This window comes from Cantharellus anzutake (genome assembly GCF_015039405.1).
Source record: "Cantharellus anzutake strain C23 chromosome Unknown EI90scaffold_6, whole genome shotgun sequence".
NCBI lineage: Eukaryota > Fungi > Basidiomycota > Agaricomycetes > Cantharellales > Hydnaceae > Cantharellus > Cantharellus anzutake.
The window spans coordinates 470731-482326 of NW_024066956.1; the positions used below are offsets into that span (position 1 = coordinate 470731).

At 50.4% G+C, this 11596-nt stretch overlaps 2 protein-coding genes across 2 annotated transcripts; both read right to left on the reverse strand.

Annotated features, from left to right (window-relative positions):
* Positions 1-494: 494 nt before the first annotated feature.
* EI90DRAFT_2265058 (uncharacterized protein) lies at positions 495-2874 on the reverse strand. Its single transcript, XM_039052786.1, has 18 exons — positions 2766-2874; positions 2581-2701; positions 2439-2531; positions 2356-2376; positions 2227-2298; positions 2148-2175; positions 2043-2094; positions 1957-1988; positions 1873-1897; positions 1790-1801; positions 1720-1735; positions 1518-1661; positions 1408-1467; positions 1321-1348; positions 1219-1263; positions 1119-1156; positions 956-1046; positions 495-895 (listed from the first exon to the last, which is right to left on the reverse strand). The coding sequence occupies exons 2-18, from the start codon at positions 2637-2639 to the stop codon at positions 758-760; spliced, it is 954 nt and encodes a 317-aa protein (XP_038921240.1). The 5' UTR covers positions 2640-2701; positions 2766-2874; the 3' UTR covers positions 495-757.
* A 1833-nt stretch (positions 2875-4707) lies between these two features.
* Positions 4708-5362, reverse strand: EI90DRAFT_3037363 (uncharacterized protein). The gene has a single exon (XM_039058772.1). The coding sequence runs from the start codon at positions 5245-5247 to the stop codon at positions 5035-5037; it is 213 nt and encodes a 70-aa protein (XP_038921241.1). The 5' UTR covers positions 5248-5362; the 3' UTR covers positions 4708-5034.
* Between the last annotated feature and the right edge of the window lie 6234 nt (positions 5363-11596).

Genomic DNA, 11596 nt, shown 5'->3' on the forward strand with positions numbered 1-11596 from the left:
AGTTCGGAGGTAGTGGAAGTCGATGGCCGTGGATGGATATGACACTAACCCATAAAAATAGAATTAGCCAAAACACTCAGATTGGTACTATAATTACAACAAATATTACTAGTACACTTCCCCATCCTAACTAAAGAACCAGGGAACAGCTTGGTGGTGGTCTCGTTTGAACCTCCCAACTGACCTTCCTTCTTCTCTCCTTCACCGTGACTCGTGATTACAACAGGATGGACAAGTATGGTGTTCCGGGACAATATGCAACCATTGAATCAAACTGAATTAGGACATCTGAGGACATTTATAGTGAAAAAGGCCTTTTAAGACCCCATGCAAACATTCTGAGGGTTCCCCCTATAAAGGCCCACATAGTGGTTGTCCAAGGTGGGTGGGATGTCCGATAATTGATCATTTATCCGACCTGTTGGTCACTTCACTTTCCCTTTTGTCCCATTTTTCCTTCCCCTTCCCTCAGTTCACATAGGCTGGACTGAGGTGAGAGATTTTGCTAATGTTTCCAGAACTCCCTAAAATCTTGTAAAAATATACATATCTAGTGCTGGCATAATGCTGGCATAATGTAACTATCAATGATACAAAGTTTAAGCTGAGCGCTGGTAAAATGCTGGCCATCATTTTATTTTGATCGGATGATGCATATCGGGAACTGAGTCACCATCCAAATAAAGCCACAAACACGCAAGTAAAACCAAGAATGTCAGAGTCACGACACTAGACAAAGGATTTCATTTCCGGCGGATTATCCAACAATTTCAATCTCGTGTGTTGCAGTGTTTTGCACCTCGATGACTGGGGGGACCGCTGTCATGGCGTCGTTGACACCAGAGGCAGTCGCAGGACTTTTCCCTTTCACCGCTTGTGATATCCGATCCCTTATCTAAAAGTTGATTATCGATAATGGATTGGCATGAAGAAGGTAAAGGGAAATTGGAATCACCCTCTCTGGGAGCCGAGAGAAATGAATAGAACGAGCCCTTGTTCGATTGTTCGGTTTCAGTCGTTCTCGAACGATAGACCGCGAGTGGAGGCTGAGTGGTTTTGTTAAGTGGGTTACTGTCCTCTGTTCCAGGAGTAACGGATTAGTGAGGTGAATGACGCACTTTGCAAGTAAGCTGACAGCGTAAACGGCCCCGAGTGACTGGTACAATAGAACCATGCGTTAAAGCGTTGAGGCCAGTGCCCGGAGTGGTAAAGACGCACCAAAACAAAGGCCATATGAATGAAGTGGTAACCGTAAAATGCGAACTATAAACGAAGGTGCAGGCCTAAGCAATGAGTCTGAATGAAGTGATCCCTCATTACCGCAAACATAACGGTCATTGCCAAGATACTGTCACAAATAGGGTACATTGTGAATTGAACATGGGTTCACGCTAGAATATCACGTACGTTGTGACGACACCCGTGTTAATCGCGTACACAGTTAATATGGTAATGGCAGAATCGGTTCTGCGGAGCGGTGTGAGGGTATTGAAAGCCTGATTCAGATGTTGACTTACTCCCGGAATCCGGTCCTTTGTCGTGACAAGAAGTACCACATGGACGCAGCGATCAGAGTGTCGACGACTGCTTCGATGAGCAACCAGCTGAGAATTAGCGGTCGAAGCGGGGTGACTGTCTGTTCGATTTGATGTGTGAGATTTCTATGGACAAGAAATGGATGAGACCCGTTTCGTGCCACTCGCTCGTCATGGCACATACGATTTAAGGCAAACGGCTAGGAGATTATTGATGATAAGTGTCGCTCGATTCGCACTACCCACACACTCACCCAATGCAAGTCCTTCGGAAAGCGGAAAATCGGAAAATCGATTGAACAATGAGGTCCTTTCCATATATCGTCACGACTCTTACCAAATTGCGCGAGAGTGAGCATTACCTAGAACCGGACTTGAACATCAAAACTTTGGATCAAGTGATAGGTGATTGCGAACACACCACCAAGATCGAGAGCCAGGATGAATTGCTCACTTGAATGCGTCGTCAAATACAAACCGTCAAGGATGTTATTGGGATCCACCCACGTCGGTAGAGGCGGTATGCATAATACATTTGAACCACCACTGCACAAGTAACCTGAATCGGCACGCATGAAGGAATGTCACCAATGGAATGGTGAAAACACTGACCGTGGCCATTTGATAAATGGTCGACTCCCTACAGTACAGAATGAGTGGCGATAAAATCAGAGTGTCGGTAGAACGTTACCAGTCAGTCCGAGTAATTGGGACCCCAAAGCTCCGGATTGTGTTGGTGTAAACTACATATGAAGAAGTGCCTCTAATGAGAGGTTATGAGTCGACGAAGGACTATAAAGGGGACTTGGGGTGTGCTTGCGTCTGAAATCCTTGCAGCAAACTGCGCAGAATGAAAATCGAGCCGTTGAGCCGTTGACCTCGTAAGCCCTAGCGAGCACTCACATGAGGAAGATGACTATTCCCTTGACCAGTAAGGGATCTGATTTATACCGCTTGAAGTATAGGTGCGTCTGAATCGTTATGATGCCAAAGAGTCTATTATATAGGAATAAGACGACGAAAAGCAAGCCAGTTGAGGACGAACATCGAGTTCAGTATTACTCCGGTGAAATAGCCTCCGTAGAGATGTTCAAACGGTGTCATTTTGCATAGAAGAGAAAGACACTGGAACGCCGGAGGGGATGAAAGACGACTGAGCCATGGGACTTTAAGTAGATCGAAGCCGGCTTCAGAAGGCTTCGTTTCATGCATGTGGAGCAGTAGCATTACTCAGACTAGAACCAGAAAGCTGGACAATCAACTGAACAGGGGTAGCGATTAGAATCACTGAGATGACTCTGGCTCAACAATAGATCAATGGTTCGATTCTGTGGTTACGACCACAGATATTTGCGACGATGCAGTCGGGCACTGTGTATATGCGTTGGCGAACGGAAAGAGCGGAGCTTGCTAGGATCACCTGAGGAAGAAGCACAGCACAATGGAAGCATCGGAGCGGCGCCTTGAATCGTCTTGCGGCGTGAGAATCCCTAGAAAACAGATTAAGCCATGGCCTCCAACGGGGCTAGCGGCCCGCCACAAATAGTGAATCTGGAATAATCAACCACTATTGGGCAGACTCCAGGCCACAAAACGGGCAACTCCAGGGTTCATCCAGGTCATGCTGCCCCCACCGAGGTTTCGAATACAAACCCTGGCCCAATTTCTCAAACTGTTTACCAACCCTGGGCTCTGGGTGGGAGACGGGCAAAGGGACACAAGTCCAAGGATTAAGATTCTGAGCATGATAACGTGCAACCAATTTGCGTGATGCTCGACCAGATAGGGTGTGGAGCCCGACATTAGCGCCGGAATATCGTCCTCCAAGAGAGAATACTAGTGTACGACGGTGAGAGATGGCCGAACAGTTGAAGGATCGGAAGAAGCGAGAAGCTGAGTGGACGGATCATCCAATTCCTCATATGCAATCATCCCTTAAACTCGGTCGGCGGAACCCTTGAAATCATCGATCCGTCGTTGGTGGCTCCTAGGACATAGAGACCGATGAGGCACCAGCTTTCACGGGCTGTACGTCACAGCCAGAGAAATGAACCTCCAGCATCTTCAGCAGCGATTAGACGGATGAATTCGATTCAAAGTAGAGGTTCTGAGTAGAAATAATGCAATGATGGTCACCACTGGCAACTTCGATGGTGCTACTACTGCCGAAGCAAACACAATGCAGCGCCTCTGGAGTGTGTGCCACCATGGTATAACCCTATTGAAGGGTATCTCGGCGCACAAATTCGTCTTTCCATTGAGCCCGTAGTCCAGTTCACTGAGTCTAGCGGCTCACTGAGTCTAGCGTAAGCACCATGGACGTGCTGATGCCTTTACTTATTTAACGAGTTGAAGAGCTGAAGAGCCGACGATGGAATGCAAAAGAATCCGAGGACGATTAGGATAGAAGGAAGAACCGATCGCGATAAAACCACCAAGGAAGATACACTTCACCTTGATTCCATTCAGATTCAATCGAACAAGCAAGATGGGAGTTGACTCATCCTGTCAGACTCTTCCCAAATGGTTGAACAGGCAACGTAAGTAACACATGTCCGACAGACTGCGGTTGCTCGTTGTCCCGGGAAATCACGCATCCTCTGAAGATAGCCCAGTAGGGATCGCGGCCACATCCCGCCGAGCAACGGTATTTCTTCATAAGAAAGATGTAATCATCATTGATATCCCTCAGCTGATGCTCTTCACAGGTCGTACTGCTTACAATAAACGTTACCTGGTAACGTTTGACCTCACGGACATTCTATCGGACATTGAATTGATGGCTTCTAATGTCGCTTGAACCTCATCTACGGGTCCACATCACTGTACTTATCGTCAAAAATTCAAAAACATCAAAACATGCAGCAAAACCCTCAACAGCAGTCTAACCCATCCCCAACCGCACCCTTGAACCAGCCTCACGGGACCGCCGCTAACAAAAGAAAACCCCCAGACAGGGACTCCACTAGCCCAGAACCACCCACCGCACCCAAAACGCCCACGAAGAAAAGAAGACTGAAACCTGCCCACCGCCCCCAGACCTCTCAATCGCACCTTCCTGAAATACTCAACACGTCCTTCTCGCAGCACTTCGGCCAGGAAAACGACGCCTTCACCTTCACGAACCTCACCGAAACCCGTGAACGGAGCCCCTCCCCCTCTCCCAGTGGCACCCGGCCTCAGAGTGCAGGGTACAATGTGCCCGGCCCCCGCATGGCCCCTCTCAATCTCGGTACGGACTCTTCTCAGAACGACTCTACCTTCTTCGGAAAAATATGCAAACACCTCGTATCCGTCTGCGACCTCATCAGCGTAGACTACCGCCTCTCAGACACCCACATAAAAGCTGGAATTCCCAAACACGTCAAAACCCTGTTAGCCACTATTATAGGGGAACTCAGCATTGATGCCCGGGACATCTTAGCCGAAGGCCTCCTCCCCTCTCAGCCCCCCATCAATACAGAACAACGACAAACCCTGGAAGATGCCCTCGCAGTTGCTAGAACCTTAGCTGACACCAACGCAAACTTGGCAAAACAACTTGAACTCTCCAACCTAGCAAATACCAACTGCCTGACCACCCCATTGACCGGAAACCTGCCTCCGGCCCTCGGCCAAGCAAACTCATATGCCCAAGCCGTGAAAACCAACTCGGGCTATGCCCAACCAAGAAGAGCAACCAAGAAGCCCATCCAACCCCCCCGCGAGCCATCACTCCCCACGCAGAGAAACCACCCAGCCCGTCTGATAATCCGGTCGACAAATAAAATCCCGCTTGACCAACGCAAGTTCGGACCGGAAAAAACCAAGGCCATCAATGAAGCCCTACGTCAGGACGGACTGGACCCCAACCTCAGTGTCATGGACATCTCCATGTCCGCAGCTGACAATATTATAGTTACAGGGGCTGGTTCGACTCTAGCATCTAATCTGATGGGACACACCAAAGCGATCATGTCTGTTCTCGACCCGAATAACACAGTGGAACACTATGTAGGCCTCCCAGACAAACAGCTCTTCAAGGTCAAGCTGGACAACGTCCCAATGCGATCAACCACAAATGGATCTACCCGGACCCATACCCCCAAAGAGATACTGACCACCCTCCGCAACAATTACACAGACTGGGACAACCTCTACTCCCCTGAAAGAGCACCAACTTGGCTAGTCAGATCCCGGTACAAGGACAGCTCCACCCTGATCTTCACGTTCGATTCACACGAAAAAGCACAACGACTACTGGATGCCAACAGCTTCCTCTGCCTAGGCAACCGCTGCACAACGTCAGCCTTCGAAGAAAGAAGAAGGGCCTTCTATTGCAGCCTTTGCGGATCCCTAAACCATAGAACGACGGCTTGCCCTACACCCAAATGCCTCAAATGCGCCAGTGAGGAACACACCACCAGGGCCCACCCAGACAATGCACCAGCCAAGTGCATCAACTGTGGACAAACACATGAGTACTATGACAGGAACTGTATGGTCTACAGGAAGAAGCTTGGACTTGCCCCCCCTAAACTAACTATTAGAGTCCCAGGCCGATTCCAATCGACTGGCCTCGGGCCCTCAGCAACCTCCCCTGCCCCTCAACCCCCTCTCCCCCCTCATGCAAGGCCACAGGGAATCCCCGACATGGAAATAGACGGTAGCGCTCCAATCATCAACCAAGGTGCGCCCCAATGAATGGCAATACTAACCAAGTCAGGATCTTCAGCCTCAACGTGGCCAGATCACCTGTCATCCACACAACAGCCCTTCATGTTGCAGCCACCCACCCCCTCTCCCCCTTTGACATCATCCTCATCCAAGAACCGTGGTGGGGCTGCCCCAACAACACCTGGATCTCCTGCGACCTCACCGGCTGGACGCCAATCCTCCCCGTAGCCAAAGGAATTAAAGAAGGAGACAGACCAAGAGTACTCGCCTATTTAAGACAAGACTCAGATATCTCGGTCACCACTAGAACAGATATCCTCGAACACCTTGATATCCAAATCCTGGACATATTCACCCAACACACAGAAGATACCATACGGATTTACAACATATACAACCAATCTGTACAAAATACCAACTCACACTCTATTGATGCACTCTGCACTACTCGCATTGACCCACTAATCCCCTCAATCCTCACAGGTGACTGGAACACCCACCACCCCGACTTTAACCATATACCCAACAACCATGCCGCAAACCAAAGAGACTCGCGGACAGCTGTGTGGACCCACGAGAACGGCCTCCATCTGATCAACAGCTGGAACCAAATCACCAGGGTCGCCCCAGATGGCAACTCTGAATCAGCCCTAGATCTCACATTCGCAAACAACCTTGCCCTACAACAAGACCGCATAGCCCACTGGGAGATTGACTCAGAAAACAATTGTGGATCAGACCACTTCGCCACGGTGATCAAATTAACCCTTAACAGCGACTCACCGGCCCAATGTGACCCTCAGCCCAAATTCATGTGGAGGAAACTCGACCAAATAGGATTCACCAATCACATCGAACTCGAAATCAAGGCAGACCCCATTTCATACTGTAACACCTTCTCCCCGATCCTCGGCTGGCGCACCATCCCTCCAAACCACTCTCAAATTGACACAGCCATAGAAAGAATTCAAGGCCTCATCATGGCAGTGGCTGAAAGGCACTGTCCCCACAGGAAACCCTACAAACAGGCCAAACCATTCTGGACAATCGAACTTACCAACGCCAGAATGGACATAGTAAACACTAGGGAAACCACTTGAGTCGAAAAGTCCATCACCGGCACTATCTCAGAGCACTCCAGAAACTGCATGAACCACGCTGCTGCCCGATTCAAAAGACTCTTCAAGAAAACCAAAAAGGTGTTCTTTACTAACATCGCTAAGAACACTGACAACTCTAACTTTTGGCCCCTAGTCCGCTGGTCTGCAGGCACGAGGAACTACCTAACTCCGCATATATCCCAAGGTGCCAACCTCCCCCCTGCAACCACCTTTCAGGACAAGTGTGAAATCCTACGTGCCCACCTCCTCCCCGCCCCACTGTTAGAATGGGGCGGAAGCGGACGACTCTGGAGTGGAATCGGAGACTTAGCGTGGAGGGACCTTGGCCTCAGCGACTCAAGCGGAGTGCTGTGCCATTGCTGTTTGTCCATTTGGTCCTTAATTTCACAGTAGGTGAGCAGGAAGTCTCTAGGGGGCATTTCAGGTCGATTTCGGACTGAAACCAAGACGAGTATGTACAAGCGCCGATATATATAATGGAAGGGGCAAAAGCACAAGGGGAAACAAAGGGTGACCGAATTGGAACGAAGACATCCGAACGGGAACAAAGGGTAGAGGGAGCGGAGCGGTACCGAAGGTCATAGGGCAAGACCTGTGATACGTCCGAAAGGAGGTAGGGAGGGCGAGGCCCAGAGGGGCAGGAGGATGAGGGGAAGTGGGGATGATGACCAACTGGCTAGAATAGAAAGAAGCAGTAGTCCAAATAGGGATGAAGGGAAAACGCGAGAAATACATTACAGGCGGCGAGAGTGCCGAAGGTGGTCCGCGAAGCTCGGGGGTTGCGGAGCTTACGGAGGTTACGGAGGCGGGGTTGGAAGTCCGAGGAATATTGGCAATGGTGTTGACGTAGTATGAGGTCACCAATGCAATGGACTAAGGCCAAGGTGGAGTCAAAGTCCGAGGTAGGGACTATGACGGAGGCTCGGTGTAAGGTACGAGCGGTGTCCGAGTGCGAAGTACGGGACAGCGGTGGAAGGTCGTAACTTGGCGGAAGGGTGGCGGAGGAGTAACGGAGGGAGGAGAGAGGGGACAGGTAAGGGGAGAAGGGGTGGCGGAAAGGAGAGTAGTCAGGTCCGAAGGTGAGTATCGGAGCGGACGGGGGAAGCGTAGGGGGATAATGGGAGGGTGGAGGTGTTGTGAAGGGGGAGCGGAGTAGTAGGAGGGTGGCGAGTGGGGCGATGTTCGGTCCGGGATGAATATCAGAGCGGACGGAGATAGGGTCGGAGAGGTAAGGGGGAGGTGTGTTTGCCAGGACCGAAGGTGAGTATCGGAACGGCAACGGTAGGTTATGACTCCGGAGGTGAAGAGGGTGGAGGTCCGGAAGTCGGGTCGGGGTCGGGTATGCACGGATATGACACCCACCATCCATCCCCAACCCCCCGACAATCGACCTTCAGCACAGCAACGCTGACCTAGAATGGAACCCCATCACAAGGGGTGAAGTTAAGCGAGCCCTTTTTAAGGCGGCCTCATTCAATGCACCTGGACCAAGCGAACTCAGCAGAATCGCCTATAAACTGGCATGGAGCATAGTTGGGAAAGAACTAACCTCTATCATACAGGCAGCCATAGAGACAGGCTTCCACCCCACTCCCTTCCATGATGCCCTAGTAATAACCCTCCGCAAACCAAATAAAATGGATTATACCCAACCCCGTTCATACAGACCAATCCAGCTTCTTGAAGTCCTGGGCAAAGTTATCGAACGTATCACTGCTAACCGCCTTTCATACTATGCCAGCAAGCACGGCCTCCTGCCGCCCACCCAGTTTGGGGGTATGAAAGGCCGCTCAGCAGATGATGCCACACTCGCAGCAGTACATGACATAGAAGCCACCCTCAACCGCAAACTGATAGCAACCTCCCTCACCTTCGACATAACTGGCTTCTTCGACTTCGTCTCACACCCCCACCTCCTAAACACCCTACGGGATAAGAGAATCCCCCTCCCAATTGTCAAATGGGTCAAATCCTTCCTAAGTCAACGACGGACCGCCCTCATCCTTGACGGCATTAGGGAAGAAATGAGGCCCACACAAACTGGTATCCCACAAGGGAGTTGCATATCGCCGGTGCTGGCAGCTTACTTCTCTGCTCCCCTCATTGACTCCATCAACTCTGCTACTAACACTGACAACATACCACATGACCAGCTAACATCTATCCTTTCTGACACTCCATGCCTCACAAACACCTTCCTTTACGTTGATGACGGAAACATCATGACCGCGTCAAAATCAATCACCACTAACATTGAACTAGCCAGACTCAGCTACCTAGCCGCAGAAAGGTGGACAAGGGATAGAGGCCTCTCTCTCGACCCAGCCAAAACCAACCTTATCCACTTCACACGATCCAGACAACGCCACCTTGACCTCACTCTGTCCCCATGCGCCAACCGCCCTAGCTTCACAATCAAACACTCGAACGAAATCAAGTGGCTTGGCATCACGTGGGACTCCAAACTTTCCTTTACCCCCCACATCCGAAAAATCTGCGCCACAGCCTCTAAGGCCGCAAATGCCTTACCGATCCTTGGAAACTCTATAGCCGGAATGCACCAACAACAACGCCGACTAATCTACTTAGGAGCTATAGTCCCAATGCTGTCCTACGGGGCCCCAACCTGGTGGCATAACAAAAAATCTCACACCCAACTATTAACCCGCGTCCAGAATGTAGCACTAAGATTCATTGCAGGAGCCTTCCACACCACTCCAGTATACTCATTGGAAGTAGAGTGCAGCATACCCCCGATCAATATCACTCTAGACTACATTGTCCACCGCGCTGCCCTCCGCTTCCCCAGACTCGACCCGAACAATCCCATCACCTCAAGAATCCCACCTGACAAACGAATCACCCCCCCCTCCGACTCGAACATTCCCCCCATCCCCACCCCCCACCCCAAAAGAAGAAAACTCACAAACCAAGAAAAACAGAGAACCATAATAGAAAAAGACAAGAACAGCACCCAAATCTGGAGAATGGCGAAAGAAATAGATGTTGGCATGGAACCGACCAGCCTCTGGCCAGAACCGCCATGGGCAAGAACGACAGAAGACCTAGAAGATAGACTGAAAATATCGATCCCAGAGAATAACCCAGGAGTTTCAGCGAAAAAGAGCTGGGCGAAGGAGCATAAAGACAGTTGGAGGAAGAACTCCAGGGATGAGTCCCACATTTATTTGTATACTGACGGATCACTTTTGCTCGACCAGGGAATCCGCAGAGCTGGGTACGGATTTGCAGCCTTTCACTGTGGCACGGACATCTTTAAAGGGAAGGGCGGTCTAGGAGCGAGAGTTGAGGTCTACGACGCAGAGATGGAAGGCCTTGCCCAAGGCACAGCCCACCTCACCGCATGGATTGACGAGAACATCCCAACCCATAACAAGCTAACACTATCCACCTTCTCCGATAACACTGGGGCCCTCCAGCGTATCATGGCCAACACACCAGGACTAGACATCCAGCAGTCCCTCCGCTTCCGCAAATCCATCCTCAAAATACTCAACGAGCGCCCCCTGTGCAAAATCGAAATCAAATGGGTTCCAGGACATGAGAACATCAAAGGAAACGACCTCGCAGACTCCCTAGCGAAAGAAGGAACCTCTCTCCCCCCCTCCTACCCTTTTGACGCCTCAGCAGCATTCATGCGCAACACAAACAGACACCGGTACAGAACCAAGTGGATCGAACATTGGAACAGAGACCCTGCTCCCCATAGACCATCAGAATACATGGCCTGTAACACTACGGAGCCAAACCTAAGTACCACCAAACGCTTCAAATCCCTTGGGCGTAAAAACTTTAGCCACCTTGTTCAACTGCGCACGGGCCACACCTTCATCGGCCAATATTACAAACGATTCCTCCCAATTGAGAACCCGAGCTGCAGATGCGGTGAACCCACAGAAACATGCGACCACATCCTGATGGAATGCCCGCTTTACACCACGCACTGAGACCTCCTTCGCAACAAAGATGGAGACCTAAACCTAGCCGACCTTCTTGGAACGGAAGAGGGTAGCATAAGATCAGCGAGCTTCCTCAATGCGAGTGGAGCATACGAAAAGAAAACTCTAACCGAATAGACCCCCAACCCTAAGAGATAACGCCCGCCCTGAAAGGCGGAATCCCCCTACCTTTACGATAACCGGCAGCATAACATCCGATCACATGTAAGTGGAAACTCCCCAGAGGAAATGGTTAGGGAACTACTCAGTCATAGGACGAGACTCCCCAGATCGAACGCATCCCTTATATCTACTTTATTTTCAT

What these genes read in the sequence shown, in the direction of transcription:
- EI90DRAFT_2265058 (XM_039052786.1), bottom strand. Translation starts at nt 2,639, where the DNA reads ATGACACCGTTTGAACATCTCTACGGAGGCTATTTCACCGGAGTAATA. An exon ending in CCTGGCTCTCGATCTTGGTG is followed by an intron (nt 1,898 to 1,956) that starts GTGTGTTCGCAA and finishes GTCCGGTTCTAG; the next exon opens with GTAATGCTCACTCTCGCGCA. An exon ending in CAAAGGACCGGATTCCGGGA is followed by an intron (nt 1,468 to 1,517) that starts GTAAGTCAACAT and finishes ACCGCTCCGCAG; the next exon opens with AACCGATTCTGCCATTACCA.
- EI90DRAFT_3037363 (XM_039058772.1), bottom strand. Translation starts at nt 5,247, where the DNA reads ATGGCTCGCGGGGGGGTTGGATGGGCTTCTTGGTTGCTCTTCTTGGTT.